This window comes from Heterodontus francisci, chromosome 36, assembly GCF_036365525.1.
Source record: "Heterodontus francisci isolate sHetFra1 chromosome 36, sHetFra1.hap1, whole genome shotgun sequence".
NCBI lineage: Eukaryota > Metazoa > Chordata > Chondrichthyes > Heterodontiformes > Heterodontidae > Heterodontus > Heterodontus francisci.
The window spans coordinates 4,451,008-4,475,841 of record NC_090406.1 but is presented as its reverse complement, the minus strand read 5'-3'; the positions used below and the strand labels follow the sequence as shown (position 1 = coordinate 4,475,841).

Below are 24,834 nucleotides of genomic sequence, written 5' to 3'. Positions count from 1 at the left end.
AGCCCGGTGATTGTCTTTCTCTCTGTGGAAATACAACTGCACACCCTTCGCCCTCTCTAAGCAATGCACCCCACAACCTCCAGTGCAGTTTCTCTACTCTTAAATTGGTAGCATTTCAAGGACAATTAGGGATGGACAATAAATGCTGGCCCGCCAGTGACGCCCTCATTTTTATTTTTTTTTTAAATTTTTTTATTTATTTAGAGATACAGCACTGAAACAGGCCCTTCGGCCCACCGAGTCTGTGCCGACCAACAACCACCCATTTTTATACTAACCCTACAGTAACCCCATAAGCCCTACCAACTACCTACACTAGGGGCAATTTATAACAGCCAATTTACCTATCACCTGCAAGTCTTTTGGCGGTGGGAGGAAACCGGAGCACCCGGAGGAAACCCACGCAGACACAGGGAGAACTTGCAAACTCCACACAGGCAGTACCCAGAACTGAACCTGGGTCCCTGGAGCTGTGAGGCTGCGGTGCTAACCACTGGGCCACTGTGCCGCCCTATTCATCCTGTGAATGAATTAATAAAAGCTTCACTTTTGGGTCAGCTTTGGAAAGTTTGCTATGAAACAGGCACATTTTAAAAGGAGACTACAGTTCTTTAAAGCATTAATGAGGCAGGAGTGAGTAAAGTGATGAGATTCAGCATCCTGGTACACAGGAGTATTTAACCAAAGGTGACTGCCTTCTGCTGACAATGCTGCAGGACAGAGTAATAGTGCCCAGAAATATGCAGCCTCCCACCCCTGCTGCTGCAGAAATGCCAGTGTCCTGCAACACTGCAGGGTTGCACTCCCCCGGCCACACCCTGCCATTAATGATCATCTTGCTGGGGTTTACCTCTTGCTGTTCCTTCAACTGTTTCTTCTGTGCGTCACTGAGCTCGGTGACTCCCACCAATCCGACCGGCTTGCCTTTCTGATAGCCGAGCCCCTTTAACTCCTGAGCTGCAATCACACACACACACACACACACACACACACACAGGCATAACTTTAGCATGATTAATACAGTGGCATTTGTATTAAGATCCCGGGAGCCTGTGCACCCCTTCATTGGCTCCACATGACTCTGGGCCTGCATTCATACAGCATATTGCCCAGGCTGGGATTCACCACTGCTGCCCTCTCCCACCAGAAAAGGAAGGCTAGGGAAATGTAGCTCAGGAGCAGGGCGATCCGGTTTCCACACAGCGAGTGAAAGGGTCACAGAATCAGACAGCACAGAAGGAAGCCATTCAGCCCTTTGTGTCTGTGCCGGCTCTTTGAAGGATTAGTCTCATTGTCCCTGCTCTTTGCCCACAGCTCTGCAAATATCTCCCTTTCGAGTACTAATCCAGAGGTTTCTGGTATCTTTGGTCCCATATTTCTTTGCTGCGTGGGAAATGACGAGCATGAACCTGGGAATTTGCAATCGACAGTCACTGTGTGGGGCATTGCAAGCAACTTGGGATGTTTTATTACATTAAAGATGATATATAAATTATTGGGGCCAGGTCCAACTCCCAGTGGTGCTCAGTCTCGCAGTATTGCTGACTATGATCCCTGTGTGAAACCATGGCCTCTGCCTAAAGTGACAGGCTAACCATCAATCATACAGTGATATGCCACTAACACAGAATGCAAGAAAGCGTACCTGGTATAAATCGAGGGGAGGTGGTGGCGTAGTGGTAATGTCGCTAGACTAGTAATCCAGAGCCCAAGCTAATGCTTGGGGGACATGGATTCAAATCCCACCAGGGCGGATGGTGAAACTTGAATTCAATTAATAAATCTGGAATTAAAAAAGTTAAGTCTAGTGGTGACCATGAAACCATTGTTGATTGTTGTAAAAACCCATCAGTTCACTACTAGGGTAGGAAATCTGCCGTCCTTACCTAGTCTGACCTACATGCGACTCCAGACCCACAGCAACCAGACTCTTAAAAATGCCCTCAGAAATGGCCTAGCAAACCACTCAGTTCAAGGGCAATTAGGGATGGGCAATAAATGCTGGCCTAGCCAGTGATGCCCACATCCCACAAATGAATAAAAAAAAAACAATTGGGACGGGGTAGTTGGGGGGGGGGGGGGGGGGTGCGGTAGCAGGATGTGGGATGAACCTGTTCAGGCTCCAACAACCATAGCTTGAAAAAAGGATGAAATTCCTGCATTCAGAGGATATCTACCATTCTGCACAGGAGGCCATGTTCCTTTTGTACCATAGCATCAGTGTGGATAGGGGTTGAACCTCAAAATACCACAACCACCAGTAAGAATTTTTAACAATAGGAAAAGGCCATTTGGCCCAACAAACCCATCCCTTTCCTCACATATCGACTCCACCTACCCATCTTCTCCCCAAATTCTTCAAACCCAACTTCTCCCACCAGGAACACATCCACTTCCTCCCTGTACCCATTTATAATGTCTGCCCTCGTTGACAACTTACTCTATGACTCCAAGTTCCACCTAACTCCTGTTGTTACCCCGACTTCCTGTGCCATGGGAGCGGCGAGATAATTTCCATATTCACAGAACTTACTTGTTAAGCAGGGCATTTGCATTGAATAAGCCAATTCAGGAGGAGGAAGTTCAATCTTGTCATCCTCTGGGCCCCACCGGCTCTTCTTTTTCTTTTTAAGGGAAGAGGAAGATGAAGATGCTGGTGTTAACGCAGGCTCTGAGGGCGAGTCGCTAGAAACGGGCTCAGGAGAACTCTTCCGTTTCTGCGTGGCGGGAGAGGACATCGCTGACAAGCTGGCTTGGACGGCCTTCTGTGCGATGTTCTTGACTTTACAGAAGACTTCAACTGTGTCCCTGTAGTATCGATACCCATCGCTATTCTGGTCATAGAGAAACCTACGAAGAGGAAGAGAAGTGTCAGGTGCTTCTGTACTGGAGAACAGCATGCTGAGATTCACAGAGTTTAACAACATAGATGGAAGGAGGTCATTTAGCTCAATGTGTTAATGCCCATTCTCTGAAAGAGCTATCCACACAGTCCTCTGCCCTTTCCCCACAGCCTTTAAAATTTTCTTTTCCAAATATTTTCATAGAATGATATAGCACAGCAGGAGGCCCTTTGGCCCATCATGCCTGTGCTAAAAGCTATTACGGATTCTGCTTCCATCACTGCTGCTGGTAGGGCCTCTCATATACCAGCTAGAAAAAGAAAAATAATTCTCCTCAAGTCCCTGATATCGTTTTGGCAACTATCTTAACTATATGCCCTCTGGTTTACTGATTAATCAACCTGTGGAAATAGCTTGTCAGTGTTACCTTATCAAAACCACTCAATTTTGAGCACCTCCACCAGATCTCCTTACCTTCTTTGTTCGCTAGTTTCTCCTCATAACGAAACATCTCGCCCAGCACCAGTCTGGAGAAGCTCTTCTACACCCTCATCTTGACATCCTTCCTAATGTAAGGCTCGCAAACCAGCCAGTACAATAACAACTTGCATTTATATAGCACCTTTAACATACTAAAACATTCCAAGATGCTTTACGGGAATGGTTAACAAGCAATATCTGGCACAAAGCCACAAGAGGAGATACTAGGACAGATGATCAAAAGCTTGGTCAAAGAGGTAGGTTTTAAGGAGAGTGTTAAAAGGAGGACAGAGACACCAATGGTAGAGCAAATAAAATTGAAAATGCTCAAGAGGTCAGAATTGGAGGAACGCAGAGTTCCAGATCTGTAGGTCTAGAGGTTACAGAAATAGGGACGTACAAGGCCAACACCACAGAAAAGTTTAAAAGTTGCAAACATTTGAAATGGATTGGTCACAGATATCCAAGCTGTGCAAGGGGATTAGTGGTTTATGGGAACAGGTGGTTCCCCAAGCTTACTGCCAACGGGGATTTCCTCGCTTCATGTCTGCATTCTGTTTTAGACTATTGATAGAGACTGATGACTAGAATTAGGCAACAACTCCATTATTTTTGTATCATGCGACTACCAGGATGGTAGAATATGAATTAAATGGACCTGGGTGTTTTTATGTCCAGCAATTTCCATGTTCCTATCATCAGTACACCGGATGAGGAAAACATGTTGAGGCTCCTTACACATGACTGTCGCAAGAGTGAGTGGTAAATGGGAATAAGCGAGAGGTAACCAATGAGAAGATGTTCCACAGGACAGGTACAGCAGCAACCCCTGTCCTCCCCCTTTCTCTACACCATGGTTACTGGTAAACCTAACCTGTGTGTGGTACTTCAGCACAGTGCATTTCTGGATCCCATTCTGTGAGGATCTTTCCTCCTGTGCTGAAATCAAAAGCTCCCATTACCAGTTCCAATAAGTGCAGCTTCAATTAACAACATCAAACCCCCTGTTCATCTGTTTCAGTACCAAGCATCTCCACTTTCTTCCAAGTAATGAACTCCACATCACAGTTTAGTTTAGATGCCTAGTGTCTTAAACTCATCCACAAAAAAAAGTGATAGATTATATCATTACAAATCCCATCCCCACAACCTTCCCCCATCATGATCTCCCCTCCTCTCCTGAAAGTGATGGCTTCTGATGAGGTGTGGTTTCATGGCCACTGTCATCATCTGCTACAGCATATCAGTGGTCATGCCTGAGTTTAGACAGAAAAGGTCAGCAGCCTGTTGAACTGCAGAGGGAATCACAATCACGATACTGCACACCTCAACACCAGCACATGTACTTGGATGGGTTCTTCCTTGCCTATTCCATGGCGGCACTGATCCAACCATACTGCCAGGCACAGACCCAGCTTGCTTCAGCTAACTCAATTCACACCAGTAATGGAACCTGGGACTATCCGAATAAATAAAGGACACAGCTTAATTCAAAAGGCAAGTCAGAACTGTGAGTGAGGAGGGTGCAATGAGGTAAGCATCAAATATGGCTCAGTGGGTAGCACTCTTACCTTAGAGTCAGAAGACTGTGGGGTCAAATCCCACCCCAGAGACTTCAGCCAAAATCCGGCTGACACTCCCAATGCAGTACTCAGGGAGCCCACCATTATCAGATGTGCCGTCTTTCAGATGAGATATTAAACCAAGGCCTCGGCTGCCCTCTCAGGTGGGCATAAAAAAAAAATCACTTGCGCTATTTCAAAGAGCAGGGTGTCCTCTTTGACGTCCTGGATAATATTTATCCCTCATACCAACATCACTAAAACAGATCATTTATCCCAATCATATTTGTGGGACCTTGCTGCGCACAAATTGGCTGACGTTTTCCTACATTGAGTAGAATAAGCCTATATTTTCTTAGAAGAATTAGAAATGATCTCATTGAAACATATAAAATTCTTAGAAGTTTGATAGGGTAGATCCTGAGAGGCTGTTTCCTCTGGTTAGGGAGTCTAGAACTGTGGGGTCATAGTCTCAGGATTAAGGGGTCAGTCATTTCGGACTAAGAGGAGGAAAAATTTCTTCACTCAGAGGGTTGTGTATCATTGCAATTCTCAACACCCGAGAAGATGCTCTGTGAATGCTCTGTCAGTCGTTGAGTATATTCAAGACTGAGATTGATAACTTTTTGGATGCTAGGGGAATCGAGGAATATGGGATAGGGCAGGAAAGTGGAATTAAGGTGGAAGATCAGCCACAATATTGAATGATGGAGCAGACTGGAGGGGCTGAATAGCCTGTTCCTGCTCTTATTTCTTATGCTCATATCCTAATTCCAACAGTGACTACACTTCAAAAGTACTTCATTGGCTGTAAAGCACTTCAGAATGTCCCAAAGTCATGAAAGGTGATACAGAAATGCAAGTTTCCATTTTTTTCTTCCTTAAATGGCTACAAAGCTTACAAACAGGGCAGCATGATAAAACAGTGCTTACCAGAAGGCCGGATTATCTCGATTGTCCCGAACGGCCATCTCTTCCACATCTGGACCCCCGTCAGCCACAAACTTTGCCAGCTTCTCAATCACACTCCGAACCTCCGGGTCCTCTGGGGGTGAAACTTTAAGCAGGCTATCAGTACTTGAGTTCAACTCACACACCCAACAGTCAACAGCCAAACAAGGTCTACAAGATTGGATGGGTAAGAGCAGGATACAGGGAGAGCATCGGTTAAATCACACTCACAAGTGGTTTAATGGAGACAAGTGCCCCACATAACTAAACCTAGCTCTCAATCTTCTGCAATTTAACGTGTTGTTCATCAGACTTTCAGCCCAGGACTCTGTAGACAGTGTTCCAAAAAATTAATTCACTGAGAGCACTCTATGTATGGCTACATACTCAATTCCTCCTCTCCAACAAACAATGTGACAGGCAATATTCACTGATAAATCCAATAGAGAATCCAGGAGAAAGATCTCTACCCAAACAGTGGAATTTGCTACCACAGGGAGTGGCTGAGGCAAATAGGTTAGGTGCATTTAACAAGAAGATAAATAAGCACGAGGGAGAAAGGAATAGGAAATGCTGGTTGGGTGAGATGAAAAGGAGTGGGAGGAGGCGGGTGAAGAGCAGAAGCACCGGCACAGACCTCTTGGACCAATTGGCTGATTTTTCTTCGTAGATTTTATATTAACAGGAGAAAATAACAAAAGGAGAGCAATAAGAATACTTCAAAACCTTCTCCCAGTGATGCACCATCTGTCCTGTGTCCCTTCCATTTACCTCCCCACCACTAACTCTAAACTATGAGTCACTGTTAGTGTCACTGTTAGTGTCACATCCTCAAACCTCATTAGCCTGTATCTGAATGCTCATAAGTGATCTAATTAACTAAATGACAAAGCTTTTTTTAAAGTTCTAATTACAAATGTAATCAGGTCAAAACATATAGTGGCACTAGTTACCAGTAAGTCAACTGGTTTTCTGATTTTGTGGATAAATTTGATTTGTATTCCCTTAATTTAGATAGTTGAGAGGGTGATCTAATCGAGGTCTTTAAAATGATAAAGGGATTCAAGATGATAGATGCAGATAAACTATTTCCTCTGCTGGGGGAATCCAGAACAAGGCATGATCTTAAAATTAGAGCTCGGCCATTCAGGAGCAAAATCAGGAAGCACGTGGTCACACAAAGAGTAGGGGGAATCTGGAACTGTCTCCCCTATAAGGCTATGGGTCAACCTAAATTTGAGACTGAGATCAGTAGATTTTTGTTGGGTAAAGGTTATTAAGGGATATGGAGCAAAGGTGGGTAAATGGCATTAAGATGCAGATCAGCAATGATCTAATTGAATGATGGAACAGGACTGCAGGGTTGAATGGCCTCCTCCTACTCCTTTGTTAAGTGGGACTTCTCTGGAAGTACCTTGGTACCAACAGATTAGAAACGTTAGTGAAAACACCAAGAAAGAACAGAATCTTTGAAGGCGGCAGGACACGTTAAGAAAGCTGTTAAAAAAGCATACAGGATCATTGCCTGTATAAATAGATGCATAGACAATTGATGGGCCAAATGGTACCCTTCTGTGCTGTGCTAATCTATGATTCTATAGAATACAAAAGCAAGGAAGTTATGCTAAATTTTTATAAATAACTGATTATGCTTCAGTGGGAGTATTGTGCCCAATGCTGAGCACCACACTTTAGGAAGGATGTCAAGACCTTGGCAAGGGTGCAGAGGAGATTTACTACAATGTTTCCAGAGATGATGAACTTTAGTTATGTAGAGACTGGAGAAGCTGGAATTGTTCTACTTAGAGCAGGGAAGGTTAAGAAAATATTTACTAGAGGTGCTCAAAATTATGAGGAGAAACTGTTTCCAGTGGCAGAAGCCAGCGGACACAGATTTAAGGTGATTGGCAGAAGAACCAGAGGAAACTTTTTTTTACTGCAGCGAGTTATGATCTGGAATGTGGTGCCTGAAAGGGCAGTGGAAGCAGATTCAATAAGAACATTCAAAATAGAATTGGATAAATACTTGAAGGGGAAAAATTTACAGGGCTTTGGGGAAAGTGTAGGGAGAGTGGGATTAATTGGCTCTACCAAAGAGCCGACACAGACATGCTGGACTGAATGGCCTCCTTCTGTACAATTCAATGATTCAAGTACAGAATAAAAGGAAAAAAAAGATGCATTGATCTGATTTAGCCTGCATGGTGTTCCCTGTTCCAGAAAGGAAGTTTCTGCAACTATCAAAGTAACAAATGCACAAATAGAGACACGTTGTGTGTGTGCACATGCACGCATGCGAGTGGCGTTTGGAGGGTGTGTGTGCATACGTGGATGCGTGCATGTTGGGGGTGGGGGGGGAATCTATACATTTTCACAGTTCAATGGACATCACAAAAATTTACACAACATTACACCATTCTGAAATCCTAGAGCCAGCATCAGTCTGGTCCTCCAGACAGTATAGTGCATGGAGGCAGTGCAGAGCTTCCCCAGCAAAACCCATGCCTATATATCCATGATGAAATAGGCCACCAACTAGTGGGAAAGGTAGAGAGGAAGAAATTTGCAAGGAAATTATAGAGAGGTGCAAAAATGATAGATTTGTTATAATGAGGGACTTTAATTATCCTGATATAAACTGGAATAGCAACAGTGTAAAGGCCAGAGAGAGGGAAGAGTTTCTGAAGTGTGTTCAGGAGAATTTTCTAGAGCAGTATGCTTCTGATCCAATGGGGAAGGAGGCATTGCTGGATATGGTTCTGGAGAATGAGATGGATCAGGTGTCAGTAGGGGAACATTTAGGGACCAGTGATCATAGTATCATAAGGTTTAGGTTAGCTGTGGAAAAGGAGAAGGAGCAACCCAGCATAAAAATAATTAATTGGGGGAGGGCCAATTTAAATAGGGTGAGAATGAATCTGGCCCAGGTAAATTAGAATCAAAGATTGACAGGCAAAACTGTAACAAAACAATGGGCAACCTTTAGAGGAGATAGTTTGGGTACAGCTGAATTACATTCCCATGAGGAGGAAAGATAGGACAAACAAAGCCAGAGCTCCCTGGATGACCAAAGAGGTAGGTAGCAAGATAAAGCTGAAAAAGGGTGCATATAATAGATGTCAGATTGCTAACACAAGTGAGAACCACGGTGAATATAGAAAGTTCAGAGGGGAAGTAAAATAATAAATAAGAGAAGCAAAGAGACAGCATGAGAAGAGACTGGTAGCTAACATAAAAGGGAATTCAAAAGTCTTCCATAGCTTATAAATAGCAAGAGGATGGTAAAAGGAGGAGTTGAACTGATTAGAGACCAAAAGAAGATTTATGGAGACAGATGGCACAGCAGAGGTACTAAATTAATACTTTGCATCTGTCTTTACTAAGGAAGAAGATGCTGCCAAACTGGTAGTGAAAGAGGAAGTACTTGAGACACTGGATCACAGCTTTGTTATGGCACAGAAGGCTCCCATTCAGCCAATCATGTCTTCACCAGCTCTCCGAATGAGCAATTCTCCTAGTGCCATTCCCTGCCTTCTCGCTGTAACCCTGCACGTTCTTCCTTTTCATATAACAGTCTAATTCCCTTTTGAATGCTTCAGTTGAACCTGCCTCTACCACATTCTCAGACCTTAAACACTCACTGTGTGAAAAGGCTTTTTCCCTTGTCACTTTTGCTTCTTTTACCAATTATTTTAAATCTGAGCACTCTCATTCTCGATCCTTTCACAAGTCAAAACAGTTTCTCTCTATCTACTCTGTCCAGACCCCTCATGATTTTGAATACCTCTATCAAATCACCTCTCAGCCTTCTCTTCTCCAAGGAAACAGTCCCAATTTCTACAATATATCTTCATAACTGAAGTTCCTAATCCCTGGAACCATTTTCGTGAATTTTTTCTGCACCCTAATGCCTTCACATCTTTCCTGAAGTGCGGCGCCCAGAACTGGACACAATACTCCAGTTGAGGCTGAACTAGTGTCTTATACAAGTTCAACATAACTTCCTTGCTCTTGTACTCTATGCCTCTATTAATAAAGCACAGGACACTTTATGTTTATTAACCACTCTCTCAACCTGTCCCGTCACCTTCAATAACTTATGCACATATACACCCAGGTCCCTCTGCTCCTGCACCCCCTTTAGAATTGTACCTTTTATTTTATATTGTCTCTCCATGCTCTTCCTACCTAAATGTATCACTTCACATTTCTCCGCATTGAACTTCATCTGCCATTTGTTCGCCCATTCCACCAACTTGTCTATGTCCTTTTGAAGTTCTACACTATCCTCCTCACAGTTCACAATGCTTCCAAGCTTCATATCATCTGCAAACTTTGAAATAGTGCCCTTTACGCCAAGATCTGGGTCATTAATATATATCAGGAAAAGCAAGGGTGCCAACACGGACCCCTAGGGAACTCCACTACAAACCTTCCTCCAGCCCGAAAACATCCATTAACCACTACTCTTTGTTTTCTGTCACTCAGCCAATTCCGTACCCATGTTGCTACTGTCCCTTTTATTCCATGAACTATAACTTTACTCACAAGTCTATTGTGTGGCACTGTATCAAACACCTTTTGGAAGTCCATGTACACCACATCAACAGCATTGCCTCCATCAACCCTCTCTGTTACCTCTTCAAAAAACTCCAGCAAGTTAGTTAAACATGATTTTCCCTTAAGAAATGACGAGCTAAAAACTGATAAAGAGGAGGTATTAGAAAGGCTGGCTGTACTTAAAAGTTGATCAGTCACCAGGACCAGATCAGATGCATTCAAGGATGCTTAGGAAAGTAAGGGTAGAAATTGTAGAGACATTGGCCATAATCTTCCAATCCACCTTAGATACAGAGGTGGTGCCAGAGGACTGGAAAATTGCAAATGTTACACCCTTGATCAAAAAAAGAGAGTGTAAGGATAAGCCCAGGAACTACAGGCCAGTCAAACTTTGGTGGTGGGAAAGCTTTTAGAAACGATAATCTGTGACAAAATTAACTGTTACTTGGAAAAATGTAGATTAATTAAGGAAAGCAGCATGGATTTGTTAAGGGCAAATTGTGTTTAACTAACCTGCTTGAGATTTTTGATGAAGTAACAGAGAGGGTTGATGAGGATAATGTGATTGATGCGGTGTGCATGGACTTCCAAAAGGCATTTGATAAGTGCCACATAACAGGCTTGTCAGCAAAGTTAAAGCCCATGGAGTAAAAGGGACAGCGGCAGCATGGCTACAAGGTTGGCTGAGTGACAGCAAACAGAGTAGTGGTGAAAGGTTGTATTTCGGACCAGAGAATGGTATACAGTGGGGTTTCCCAGGGGTTGGTACAAGAACCACTGCTTTTCTTGATCTATATTAATGATATAGTCTTGGGTGTACAGAGCACAATTTCAAAATTTCCAGATGACACAAAACTTGGAAGTGTTGTGAACTGAGAGAATAGTGATAGACTTTTTAAAAATTCATTCATGGGATGTGGGCGTCACTGGCTATGCCAGCATTTATTGCCCATCCCTAATTGCCCTTGAGAAGGTGGTGGTGAGCTGTCTTCTTGAACCGCTGCAGTCCATGTGAGGTAGGTACACCCAGAGTGCTGTTAGGAAGGGAGTTCCAGGATTTTGACCCAGCGACAGTGAAGGAACAGCGATATAGTTCCAAGTCAAGATGGTGTGTGACTTGGACGGAAACTTGCAGGTGGTGGTGTTCCCATGCATCTGTTGCTCTTGTCCTTCGAGGTGGTAGAGGTCGCGGGTTTGGAAGGTGCTGTCTAAGGAACCTTGGCGCGTTGCTTCAAGAGGACATAAATAGGCTGGTGGAATGGGCGGACACGTGGCAGATGGAATTTAATGCAGAGAAATGTGAAGGGATACATTTTGGTAGGAAGAATGAGGAGAGGCAATATAAAATAAAGGGTACAATTCTAAAGGGGGTGCAGGAGCAGAGGGACCTGGAGGGTATATGTGCAAAAGTCGCTGAAGATGGCTGGACAGGTTGAGAAAGTGGTTAATAAGGCATACGGGATCCTATGCTTTATAAATAGAGGCACTGAGTATAAAAACAATTAAGTTATGGGGAACCTTCACGAAACACTGGTTTGGCCTCAACTGGAGTATTGTGTCGAATTCTAGCTACCAAGTCTTAGGAAGGATGTGAAGACATTAGAGAGGGTGCAGAAAAGTTTTGTGAGAATGATTCCAAGGATGAGGGGCTTCAGTTACGAGAATAGACTGGGGAAGCTGAGGCTGTTCTCCTTAAGAGCAGAGCAGCTGAGAGGAGATTTGAAAGAGGCGTTCAAGATCATGAGAGGTCTAGGCAGAGTAGATAGGGAGCAACTGGCCCCATTGGCAGAAGCGTTGAGAACCAGAGGACACTGATTTAAGGTGAATGACAAAAGAACCAAAGGTGACATGAGGAATAACTTTTTTTTTAAACGTAGCGAGTGTTTAGGATCTGGAATGCAATTCCCGAGAGTGTGGTGGAGGCAGATTCAATCATGGCTTTCAAAAGGGACTAGGATAATTATCTGAAGAGGAAAAATTTGCAGGGCTACAGGGAAAAGGTAGGGGAGTGGGACTAGCTGAGTTGCTCTTGCAGATAGCAGGCATGGACATGACGGGCTAAATGCCTCTTTCTGTGTTGTATCTATACTATGATTCTACCGAGAGTGGTTTTCCAAGGTGGGTTCAATCTCTGAAGATATGCATCGGTCAGTGTGCACACAGCGCTGTCACACACCTGAGACTGTGCTGATTTTGCACACCAATGTTCTGCAATTGAGGGAAAGAATTATTAGTTGCCTGGGCTGGATTTCAATCCATGTCGTTAGAGCTGAAAGGTCAATGGTACAACCCTTTGAAATCTCAATGCTGGCATCAACCCTGCCCTCCGTACTTTGTGCAGTTTCAAACTGTTATGCTCAAGTTAATTCTTAAATGCAGAGGTTGCCCCCTTCCGATTCCCCTACCTTTTGGCACTGAAGAAGCGGAGGTGGAGGTTGGCACAGGTGGTCTGGGCACTGACAGCCCAGACAGTTTCTCTCGTTTGATTTCAGCCATCTTTTTCTTGTAATAAAGAAAAGCTCGGCTGTTGCGATCATACAAAAACCTGCAAAACAAAAGATGGAAATGATGCTCAGCACCTTTCTACAGCATGTGATCCCCACAGTGTCACACAGAATATAGACTACAAGCTTCTTATAGGAGATTTATCCACCCGCAACCCATTTGTCCCATGTTCATCAGACCAGACAAATCAAACCCCTCAGTTTGCATTTCCCAGACAGTACTACCATTAGGTAGGTCTGGAGAGCAGTCAGGGGACAGGATCTGTAAACACCGGCACCAATGCAGATCCTGGATCCATTTTATTTGAGCTATATTATTGGCTGATGGAGAGGACAGATGATACTCACGAGAAGGCAGGGTTATCCCGGTTGTTCTGAATGGCGAGCTTTTCGACCTCATGACCCCCATCCGCTACGTATTTTGCCAGCTTCTCAGCAACACTCCGGACTTCCGGCTCCTCTGGGGGTGAAACTTTAAGCAGGCTATCAGTACTTGAGTTCAACTTACACACCCAATAGTCAACAGCCAAACAAGGTCTACAAGTATGGTTGGGGGTAAGAGTAGGAATATAGGAAGAGGGTGGGTTAAACGATTGACGAAGCCAATATTGAGAACATGTATAATGTAAAACACACCACGCTGCCACTGGGTTTGTTAATTTATGGAGAATACAAAGTATTCTCTTCTCCCCTCCCCTCCCACAATACACAAAGAAATGCTCTCCAATGACTTAGCTTGTGTTACAGACTCATGCAAACCACAGGTCTCAGGTTTGATTCCCAGGCCATGCAGTTAGCTGATCTTAGCCAAGGTAGTTGTTGAGGTGTTAGAAATAGCCTCAGAACATCTAGGATAGGAAAGAGAAATCAGCTACAGCTTCCTCTTTCAATCAGCAACAGCGACCAACATTGGGAAATGCATGTGTGCACAGAGCAAGGACCACGCATGGCTGTGATGCTCTTAATGGCCCAACAGTCTGCTGGTACTCACTGTCCAGCTCATACATGTCACCTGACTGAGATGTCAGCGGGCATCTGTGGGACTGAACCCCTAGCAAAGAGTCAGGATGTTAGGAAAGGGGAGGAGGGAGGGGTGAAGCACACGTGGGTTGGAGACAAAACTGGAGAAAACTAATGAAACCTACTTGCTCCTTACTTTTGGGGGATGCTTCGCCAGCACATGGAGGCAGCTGTCTGTCCTTGCACTACAAAGCTGCTTTCCTGTTATTAGCTCCACTGGCAATTGACTGGATCAATGTACTTCCCTGATCTAGTCGTTCATCAGGAGGCATCCAATCCAAAATAAATTCGCATTGGATTTCCATTGGTGTATGACACCTACTAAAACTTTCCCAAGTCCCCTTTGGCACTGCATCTATATAGCGCCTTTCACGACCTCAGGATGTCCCAAAGTACTTACAGCCAATTGAAAACTTCTGAAGTGTGGTCCCTGTTGTAATGTAGGAAACACAGCAGCTAATTTGCATAGTAAGCTCCCACAAACAGCAATGTAGTAATGAGATTATCTGTTTCAGTGATGTTGGTTGAGGGAAATATGTTGGCCCAGGACACGATTCCCCTGCTCTTCTTTGAATTATTAAACTCTAACCTGTAGGAGCAATTCTTAGATTTAGTCCTTTCTTTTTGAAACTGTGGAAATTTTCTAATCCTATTTTCCATAATGAGTATGGCAGCCTTATTCATTTTGGGCTTAGCCATGTGTCAGCCATAGCTCAGAGGATAGCACTCTCACCTCTGAGTCAGAAGATTATGGGTTTGAGCCCCACTCCAGAGACTCGAGCACATACTCCAGCTGACGCTCCCAGTGCAGTACAGAGGGAGTGCCGTACTGGTTGAAGTGCCACCTTCTTGATGAGACATTAAACTGAGGCTCTGTCCGTCCTGTCAGGTGCTGCAAACGATCCTGTGGCACTCAGAGGTGAGGAGTTCTCCCTCATATCCAGGCCATTATTCACTCAACCAACACCATAGAAAAGTTATGGCACAGAAAGAGGCCATTCAGTCCATTGTGTCTGCGCCGGCTGAAAAAAGTATCCACCCAATCTAACCCCACCTTCCAGCACCTAGTCCGTAGCCTTGCAGGTTACAGCACTTCAGGAGCAGGTCCAGGTACCTTTTAAATGAGTTGAGGGTTTCTGCCTCCACCACCAATCTGGGCAAAGAATTCCAGACACCCACCACCCTCTGGGTGAAAAAGTTTTCCTCACGTCTCCTCTAATCCTTCTACTAATCACCTCAAATCGGTGCCCGCGGTAATTGACCTCTCCGCGAGGAGAAACAGATTATTCCTGTCTACTCTATCTAGGCCCCTCATAATTTTTTACACCTCAGTTAAGTCACCCCTCAACCTCCTCTGGTCTAAGGAAAACCTATACAATCGTTCCTCATAGCTGCAATTTTCAAACCCTGACAACATTCTGGTGAGGTGAGGTGAGAGTGACTGCCCTTGACATCAAGTCAGAATTTAACCAAGTATGGCATCAAGGAGACCTAGCAAAACTGGAGTCAATGGGAATCAGGGGGAAAACTCTCGGCTGGTTGGAGTCATACCTAGTGCAAAGGAAGATGGTTGTGGTTGTTGGAGGTGAATCATCTCAGCTCCAGGACATCACTGCAGGAGTTCTTCAGTCTAGTGTCCTAGGACCAACCATCTTCAGCTGCTTCATCAATGACCTTCCTTCAATCATAAGGTCAGAAGTGGGGATGTTCACTGATAATTGCACAATGTTCAGCACCATTCGCGACTCCTCAGATACTGAAGCAGTCCGTGTAGAAATGCAGCAAGACCTGGACAATATCCAGGCTTGGGCTAATAAGTGGCAAGTAACATTCGCGCCACACAAGTGCCAGGCAATGACCATCTCCAACAGGAGAGAATCTAACCATCTCCCCTTGACATTCAATGGCATTACGATCACTGAATCATTACTGATCACTATCAACATCCTGGGGGTTACCTTTGACCAGAAACTGAACTGGAGTAGCCATATAAATATCGTGGCTACAAGAACAGGTCAGAGGCTAGGAATCCTGTGGCAAATAACTCACCTCCTGACTCCCCAAAGCCTGTCCACCATCTACAAGGCACAAGTCAGGAGTGTGATGGAATACTCTCCACTTGCCTGGATGGGTGCAGCTCCAACAACATTCAAGAAGCTCGACAACATCCAGGACAAAGTATCCCACTTGATTGGCACCCCATCCACAAACATTCACTCCCTTCACCACCGATGCACAGTGGCAGCAGTGTGTACTACCTACAAGATGCATTGCAGCAATGCATCAAGGCTCCTTTGACAGCACCTTCCAAACTTGCGACCTCTACCAACTAGAAGAACAAGGGCAGCAGCTGTATGGAAACACCACCACATGCAAGTTCCCCTCCAAGCCACACATCATCCTGACTTGGAACTATATCACTGTACCTTCACTGTCGCTGGGTCAAAATCCTGAAACTCCCTGCCGAACAGCACTGTGGGTGTACCTGCACCACATCGACTGCAGCAGTTCAAGGCGGCAGCTCACCACCACCTTCTCAAGGGCAATTAGGGATGCGCAATAAATGCTGGCCATGTCAGCGACACCCATATCCCATGAACGAATAATTTAAAAAAGTCTCCTTTGTACTCTCTCCAGAGCAATAATAATGCCCTTCCTGTAATGTAGTGACCAGAACTGAACGCAATACTCCAGCTGTGGCCTAACCAGCGTTTTATACAGTTCCAGCATTACGTCCCTGCTGTTGTATTCTATACAAAATACCTCGGCTAATAAAGCAAAGCATTCCATATGCCTTCTTCACCACTTTATCTACCTGTCCTGCCATCTTCAGGGACCTGTGGACATGCACTCCAAGGTTTCTCGCTTCCTCTAACCCTCTCAATATCCTCCTTTCTATTGTGTATTCCCTCGCTTTATTTGCCCTCCCCGAATACATTACCTCACATTTCTCCGGATTGAATTCCATTTGCCACTTTTCCACCCACTCAACCAAACCACTGATATCATTCTGGAGTCTACAGCTATCCTCTTCATTATCAACTACAGGACCAATTTTTGCGTCCTCTGCAAATTTCCCAATCATGCCTCCCATATTTAAGTCCAAATCATTAATTTATACCATAAACAGCAAGGGACCCAACACTGAGCCCTGTGGAACGCCACTGGAAACTGCCTTCCATTTGCAGAAGCATCAGCCGACCGCTACCCTTTCTTTCCAGTCACTGAACCAATTTTGGACCCAACTCTCCACATTCCCCTGTATCCCATGGCCTTTTACTTTTCTGACCTTGGGGGACCTTGTCAAATTCCTTACTAAAATCCATGTAGACAACATCCACTGCACTACCCTCATCAATCCTCCTTGTTACTTGCTCAAAAATTTCAACTAAATTCGTAAGTCAAGACCTTCCCTCAAGAAATTCTTGCTGACTATCCCAGATTAATCCTTGCCTTTCTAAGTGACAGTTTATCCTATCTCTCAGAATTGAGTCGAATAGTTTGCCCACCACCGAGGTCAGACTGACTGGCTTATAATTATTTGGCCTATCCCTCGCACCCTTTCGCAGATCTCCAATACTCTGGTACCTCGCCTGTACTGGTGAGGATTTGAAGATCATCAGAGCATCTGCTATTTCCTCCCTGGTTTCCTTTAACGCCTGGGATAAAATCCATTCGGCCCTGGTGATTTATCCACTTTCAAAGATGTCAGACCCCCTAGTACTTCCTCTTTCATTATGCTAATCGTATCTAATATTTCACACTGCTCCTCTTTAACTACAATGTCTGAATCATCCCTCTCCTTTGTGAAGACAGAGACAAAGTACTCATTAAGAACCCTGGCCACATCTTCTGCATACACGCCTAAGTTACCTTGTACATCTCTGATAGACCCTACCCTTTCCTTAGTTAGCCTCTTGTTCTTAATGTACTGATAAAACATCTTTGGGTTTTCCTTGATTTTACCTGTCAATATTTTTTCATGCCCTCTCTTTGCTTTCCTAATTTCCTTTTTTTACTTTGCCCCTGCACTTTCTATAGTCCTCGAGGTTTTTTAAAGTATTAAGTTTTTTGTGACTGTCATATGCTTTCTTTTTCTGCTTTATCTTACCCTGTATGCCTCTTGGTAACCAGAGGGCTCTAGTTTTGGCAGTAGCACCCTTTTTCTTTGTGGGGACACGTCTACGCTGTGCCCGTAGAATCTCGCTTTTGAATGCCTCCCACTGGTTTGCCACAGATTTTCCTTCAAATAGCTGTATCCAGTCCACTTTCGCCAGATCACCTCTCAGCTTCGTAAAATTTGCTTCCCCCAATTTAAAACTTTCACTCCTGTTCTATTTGTCCTTTTCCATAATAATGCTAAATCTAACTGTACTATGGTCACTATCTCCAAAATGGTCACCCACTGCTACTTCATCCACTTGCCCAGCTTCATTTCCTAAGACTAAATTTAGAATTGCGCCCTCTCTCGTTGGGCTTGTTACGTGCTGCTAAAAAAGTTCTCTTGAATGCAGTTCAAGAATTTTGTGCCCTCCACACTGTTTGTATCCCAGGTGATATTAGGGTAGTTGAAATCCCAAACTATTATTGCCCTATTGTTTTTGCACTCAGAAATGTACCTACTTATTTGTTCTTCTATCTCCCTTTCACTATTTGGGGGTCTACAGTACACTCCTAGTAGTGTGGCTGCCCCTTTTATATTTCTGAGCTCAACCCATATGGCCTCATTTGATGATTCATTTCGCATAGCATCCCTCCTCACAGCTGTAATTGATTCTTTAACCAATAATGCTACACCCCCTCCTTTTTCATCCCCCTCACTATCCTGCCTAAAAACTCTATATCCAAGGATGTTGAGCTGCCATTTTTGCCCCTCTTGAAGCCAAGTTTCCATTATAGCAATGATATCATGCTGCCATGTGTCTGTGCCCTCAGCTCATTGGCTTTATTTGCTATACTCCTTGCATTTAAATAAATACCTTTTAACACAGCCAAATTCCTGTGCTGCACACTTTTTAACCTTTGCTTCTTCTGTCTTTCAGAGTCACTCGCTAATTTTCTGTCTTCCGTTCCCTACTCTGAATTTGTCCTATCTGAAACTGTGCTCAGGTTCCCATCCCCTGCCAATCTAGTTTAAACCATCCCCAACAGCACTAGCAAATCTTCGTGTAAGGATATTTGTCCCAGTCCTGTTCAGGTGCAGACCGCCCGGCTTGTACGGCTCCCACCTTCCCCAGAACCAGTCTCAATGCCCCAGAAATATGAAGCTCTCCCTCCTGCACTATCCCTCCAGCCACACATTCATCTGGTGTATTCTCCTATTTCTATATTCACTAGCATGTGGCCTTGGGAGTAATCCGGAGATTACTACCTTTGAGTGTAGGAATAAACGTGTCATTCTCAGGATGGCAGGCTGTTACTAGGGGGGGTACCACAAGGATCAGGGCTGGGGGCAACAGCTATTTACAATCTATATACATTATTTGGAAATGGGGACCAATTGTAATATTTCCAAAATTGCTGATGATTCAAAACTAGGAAGGAATGTAAGTTGTGAGGAGGATGCAAAGAGTTTCAAAGGGATCTGGACAGGCTTGGTGAGTGGATAAGAACATAGCAGATGGAATATAAAGTCCCCCTCGCACCCCCTCCCCTCCACCCCACCCCCTCGCACCCCCTCCTCCCACCGGCTTCACCCTACACCTGTGTAGAGGCCCTAACAACCCCACTGCCTTGTGGGCGTCTCGGGAGAGACCAAGGCTAAGGGAGTAAACCCTAACAGAAAATCCGGAGCAGAACCCCGTAGGCGGTCATGTGTCACCTTTGGCATGTTTCCGGCAGTTCCTGCAGCCATACCGGTGCCAAACGTCGTGCTCCACTCCTTTGGACCCCACCAGAAAGGCCGAGAGGGGGGTTTTGACGCTTGGGCAACTCTCAACCTCCACAAATTTGCCCAGGCATGCGCCATGGAGAGGTCACTCCATAGTTGTCTCACAGCGACTGACACCACTGACCACCTCCAGGCGCTTACCCATTGTCTCTCGAGACAAGGAGGCCAAAGACTACCTTTGAGGTCCTGCTTGCAAATCTCTTTCCTAGTCCCTAAACTAAGCCTGCAGGACCTCATCCATTTTTCTACCTATATTGTTGGTACCAATGTGGACTACGACCTCTGGCTGTGCACCTAAAAATAGATAATCTGGTTATCACATATATGTTTGTGGGAGCTCACTGTGCACAAATTAGCTGCCGTGTTTCCTACATTATAGCAGTGAAACAAAAGTCATTAGCTGTAAAGCACTTTGGGATGTTGTGAAATACACTACATAAATGCAAGTCTTTTCCATTCCTTTATTTACTGACTGCAGTTTTTGCATTCACTCAAAGGATTTGGGCCAATTTTCTACAGCGTATGGTGCTGTTTCCGCACTAGTACCTAATGAGAAATTATGCGATTACTGATCAGCTACAAAAGTCTGCCCTTCCTCCCCAGTACATTTTTCTTGAGTTACGGTTCCATAGCAGCCCGACAGTCTCCCACTGTCTTTCCCAAGTGGCTGTTATACAGCCAATGAAATATTTCTGAAGTTTAGTTACTGTTGTAATATAGAAAACGCAACATATGGCAAGGTACTAGTGTGGAAAAAAAGCATAAGCTATGGAAACTGAGGCTGGACAGCAATCAAGTGGAAACCCCTGGCTGATACTTTTTTCTTCTGCCACAGGGAGCCAAGGGACTGGATTCCAGTGTGATACAGCCCCTTCAAGAGAAATGGGGTAAAACAAATACCCTCTCAGCAAATCTCTCAGTACAGCAGCAGTTGCTAAAGACGAACGCACATTATCACAGTTCAAGCAATCGAAGTTACCTTTCACTTCTGCCCACTGCTCAAGGTCCTCATCCTCCTCCTCTTCGTCATCTGGCGACTGGAAGACGCTGGGGCGGGCTGCGATTGGCATCTGCTTGGCGTGGGTGTAGTTCTTCATCTGGCCTAATGTGCTGCCTAAAGAGCTCACTCCCAAGCCAGGTCGCTTCCCGATCAGAATCTGCCTCTTCTGTGCCTGGGTCCCCGAGGGACTGGTGGAGTTACTGCTGTTACTTGTTGGCACCCCTTCAGGAAAAAAAACACGATCAGTGGGTCAAACATTACAATCAAAGATGAACTTACTTAAGTCAAAAGCAAATGTCAGGAAGTTACACTGAAGTATCACCCTGCACTCCCACCTCCATTCGAGTTAAACATCAGCATTAATACTGTATCTGAATTCCAAGAATAACATTTCTGACTCCCACCCATCCGCTGAAATAGTTGAATATGTTAACTGAAGGTGCCCTAATAGTACAGGATATTACAACAATTAACGTATGCTTAATGAATCCTTCGTGGTGTTCTACACTGGCAGTGAAGAGCAAGTACAGCCTTCAGATGAAGCAGGGTGAAAGGGTGGGGATTTTTGGACCAGGCTTGCAGGTGTATCTCAGTCTCCATTTTATATATTCTGTCCTTACTTTTATATTCCCATCATAATGTAAACTGTCCTTATTTTTGTTATGTAAACTCGTCACATTGTAATTACACCCTTCTGCCAGTGGAGGCGCTGCAATGCTATGTAGGAACAGGAGGAGGCCATTCAGCCCCTTCAGCCTCTTCCACCATTCAATTAGGTCTAGCTTATCTGCATCTCAACTCCGTCTACCCACCTTGTGCCATTACCCTTAGTACCCTTACCTAATAAAAATCTATCTCAGTTTTTAAAATGTTCAATTGACCTCCAGCCTCAACAGCCTTTAGGGTGGCAGTGTTCCAGATTTCCACTACCCTTTGTGTGAAGAAGTGTTTCCTGACATCACCCCTGAACAGCCTGGCTCTAATTTTAAGGTTATGCCCCCTTGTTCTGGATTCCCCCACCAAAGGAAATAGTTTCTATCTAACCATCAACGCCTTTATTCTTAACCACCTCAATTAGACCATCCCCTAATCTACTATAGTCAAGGGAATACACGGTTATTGGCAGGAGAGTGTAATTACAGTGTGACAAGATGTTATAAGCAGATTTCACGATAACTGCGGATACGGGAATTTTAAATTGAAGAAGTTGACACAATTGAAATTAAAGACTTTGAATGTATAGATGGAATGAATGGCCTACTCCAGTTACTATGTTGTTACATCATCCAGTTTTCTGCCCTCCTCACCTGAAGGCAATGAATTAGACTGCAGCACAGTTTCCGAGATGTCAGCTGCCACCCAGTACCTTTCTCAACTTAGCGTTCATCGTGTGAAAGACTAGGTCAGTGCATGGAAGTGGGGTGAGGGAGAAACTGCAGTGAAGACCAATCTTGCACATACATTCAGCAGGAGTCACCGAACAGCAGTCAGGAACAGGAAGCCCGTGTGATCCTGACCAAGGGCAGAGGTGGATGGGAGTGACCCAACTGCTGGTCCTTTGGAGGTCTGCTCTGTATGTCTCACATCTCCACAGTAACAAATCATGCCTTGCCTCGCACACTCTCCTCACCTGTAGTCGCTTTCTCTTTTTGCATCTTCAGGAACTGCTGCAGGAAACTCCCATCATTGGCAAACTTGTTAGATGTGTTGGTTTGGTCATTATCCCTGCAAAATAATTAGAATGACAGCGAATTCTAGACAAACCAGCAAAAGCAGAGCCAGGCTGAACACCAGTCTCAGAATTCAACTAAACATCTCTAAAAACATACCTCACACACAACAAATAAAACGTCCATCCAAAATCAGAAAATCGTTAAGAATGACATCCATATGGCCAGCTGGAGATTACATTAAGGTATCTGGCTTGTGCAGTGGGTTAAACACAGCCTTTGAGTTCAAACCCAACCCAGTCAACGAGTTGGAAATTTCCTTCCTGTGTTGACGACAAAGGTCCTTTGCGAAATGAGTTTGGTCAGTCTCAGGCTTGTTCCCAGTGGAGATAGGACAACAATAACAAATAACACACCTAATTCAACACTCAGAGACTTCAGGATGTCTGGTGTGGAACAACAGAAATAGTTAGCTTGGTACAGTGCAAGTCAATTGCAAAGTTTGGGAGAGGAGTATTAATGGGTCAGTGTAGAGGGAGCTTTACTCTGGATCTAACCTGTGCTGTACCTGCCCTGGGAGTGTTTGATGGGGACAGTGTAGAGGGAGCTTTACTCTGGATCTAACCTGTGCTGTACCTGCCCTGGGAGTGTTTGATGGGGACAGTGTAGAGGGAGCTTTACTCTGTATCTAACCTGTGCTGTACCTGCCCTGGGAGTGTTTGATGGGGACAGTGTAGAGGGAGCTTTACTCTGGATCTAACCTGTGCTGTACCTGCCCTGGGAGTGTTTGATGGGACAGTGTAGAGGGAGCATTATTTTGTATCTAACCTGTGCTGAAGCTATACAGGGAGTGTATGATGGGACAGTATAGAGGGAGCTTTACTCTGTATCTAGCCCCATGCTGTATCTGTCCTGGGAGTGTTTGATGAGACAGTGTAGATGGAGCTTTAGTCTGCATCTAACCCACACTGTTGCTGATGTGGTATTAATTAACAAAGAAATTAGAAGCTTGGCCTGAAATAAAATGAGTTCTATTCGTAGTACTAACATCCCTCATTTCAACGAGCACAAGTTAAAAGTGAAGTGAAATGCATAATTGTCAATAAGAAGCATTAATCAATACGTACTGAGCGGGCGTCACTTGCAGCTTTGTGAAACTGTCCTTTTTTGCCCTCTCCATTTTGGCCTCGATTTCCTTTTTCTTCTGCGCTATCAGCTCCTCTTGTTTCATTAGATTCACATACAATTTATTGGGTCTATTGGAGGAGCCCAGACGCTCCAGACTAAAGGATCGCTCACTGCTGGACTTGGTGGCCCCACCAGCCTTACCTGCAAGAAAGAAAAATCAAAACACACAAATGTAACAATCCAGGAAATATTTACAAGAAAGGAAAGCTAATCCTGATTGACAATCTGTTCTGTGCAAAAAAAAAAGTAAAAGTACCACACATTGAAACAACTGGATTCCCACAGTAAGGAAGTTTAAAGGTACATTGCTTCCAAGCATTTTAAAAGTTTTAATTAGATTATTGCTCATTCTTCTCAACTCTGGAGAATATAGGCTCATTCAACTTAATCTCTCCTCTTGGGATAACCCTCTCATCCCAGGAATCAATCCAGTAAACCTTCGTTGCACCCTCCCACACCATGATAAGTCCAAGGCCAGTGGATCTTCAGTTTATGAGCATATTTAAGAAAGAGAATGATAGATTTTTGGGCGCTATTGGTATCCCTCCTTGTAAATATTTCCCGACTGTTATATTTGGGGATCGGGCAGAGAAGTGGAGTTGATGTAGATCATCAGCCGTAATCTTATTGAATGGTGCAGCAGGCTCAATGGGTCATATGGCCTACTTCTGTTTTTATTACTAACAGTCAATGATATTTTAAGCAGCATTAAGGGTCACTGCAAGAGTGTATCTATGTATCAGATCAACCAGGGCCTGTGAAAGGAAGAGATTGGTTATAGGTTGAAGCTTGAGGAGGATGCTTGCTGAAGTATTGCTCGCCTCTGCAGTAAATGGGAGTTATTCCACTTGGGAGGAGGAATGGCTCTGGATGGATATGGGGCTTGGCTGAGGCTGTAGCAGGAATAGAATGAGGTGAAGTTTCTCACTCAGGAGAATGTGGGCTCAGCACTCAAAGGGCTAAACTCAATCCAACAGATTTGCAGTCCAGACTGAATGTTGGAACACTTTTACGTGGACAATGAGACACCATAGTCAACCATCATGGGTGCAACACAGTTCTCTCATAAAGGGTAGAGAGTCCACACAGAACAAAATTCATACTCAACTTCTCAAAGGTTTCTGAGAGTGGGTTTTCTCCGGGTGCTCCGGTTTCCTCCCACAAGC

The 24,834-nt window shown here is 44.5% G+C and overlaps 1 protein-coding gene across 1 annotated transcript in view; it reads right to left on the bottom strand.

The window, feature by feature from the left end:
• Positions 1-24,834, bottom strand: part of sugp1 (SURP and G patch domain containing 1) — a 33,904-nt gene that overhangs the window by 7,486 nt on the left and 1,584 nt on the right. The window contains exons 2-9 of the mRNA XM_068015997.1: positions 23,608-23,809; positions 22,441-22,535; positions 20,790-21,032; positions 13,249-13,372; positions 12,802-12,941; positions 5,819-5,942; positions 2,534-2,850; positions 851-957 (exon numbers count right to left, since the gene is read on the bottom strand). Coding sequence (XP_067872098.1) covers positions 851-957; positions 2,534-2,850; positions 5,819-5,942; positions 12,802-12,941; positions 13,249-13,372; positions 20,790-21,032; positions 22,441-22,535; positions 23,608-23,809 — 1,352 coding nt within the window. The remainder of the gene's footprint in view (positions 1-850; positions 958-2,533; positions 2,851-5,818; positions 5,943-12,801; positions 12,942-13,248; positions 13,373-20,789; positions 21,033-22,440; positions 22,536-23,607; positions 23,810-24,834) is intronic.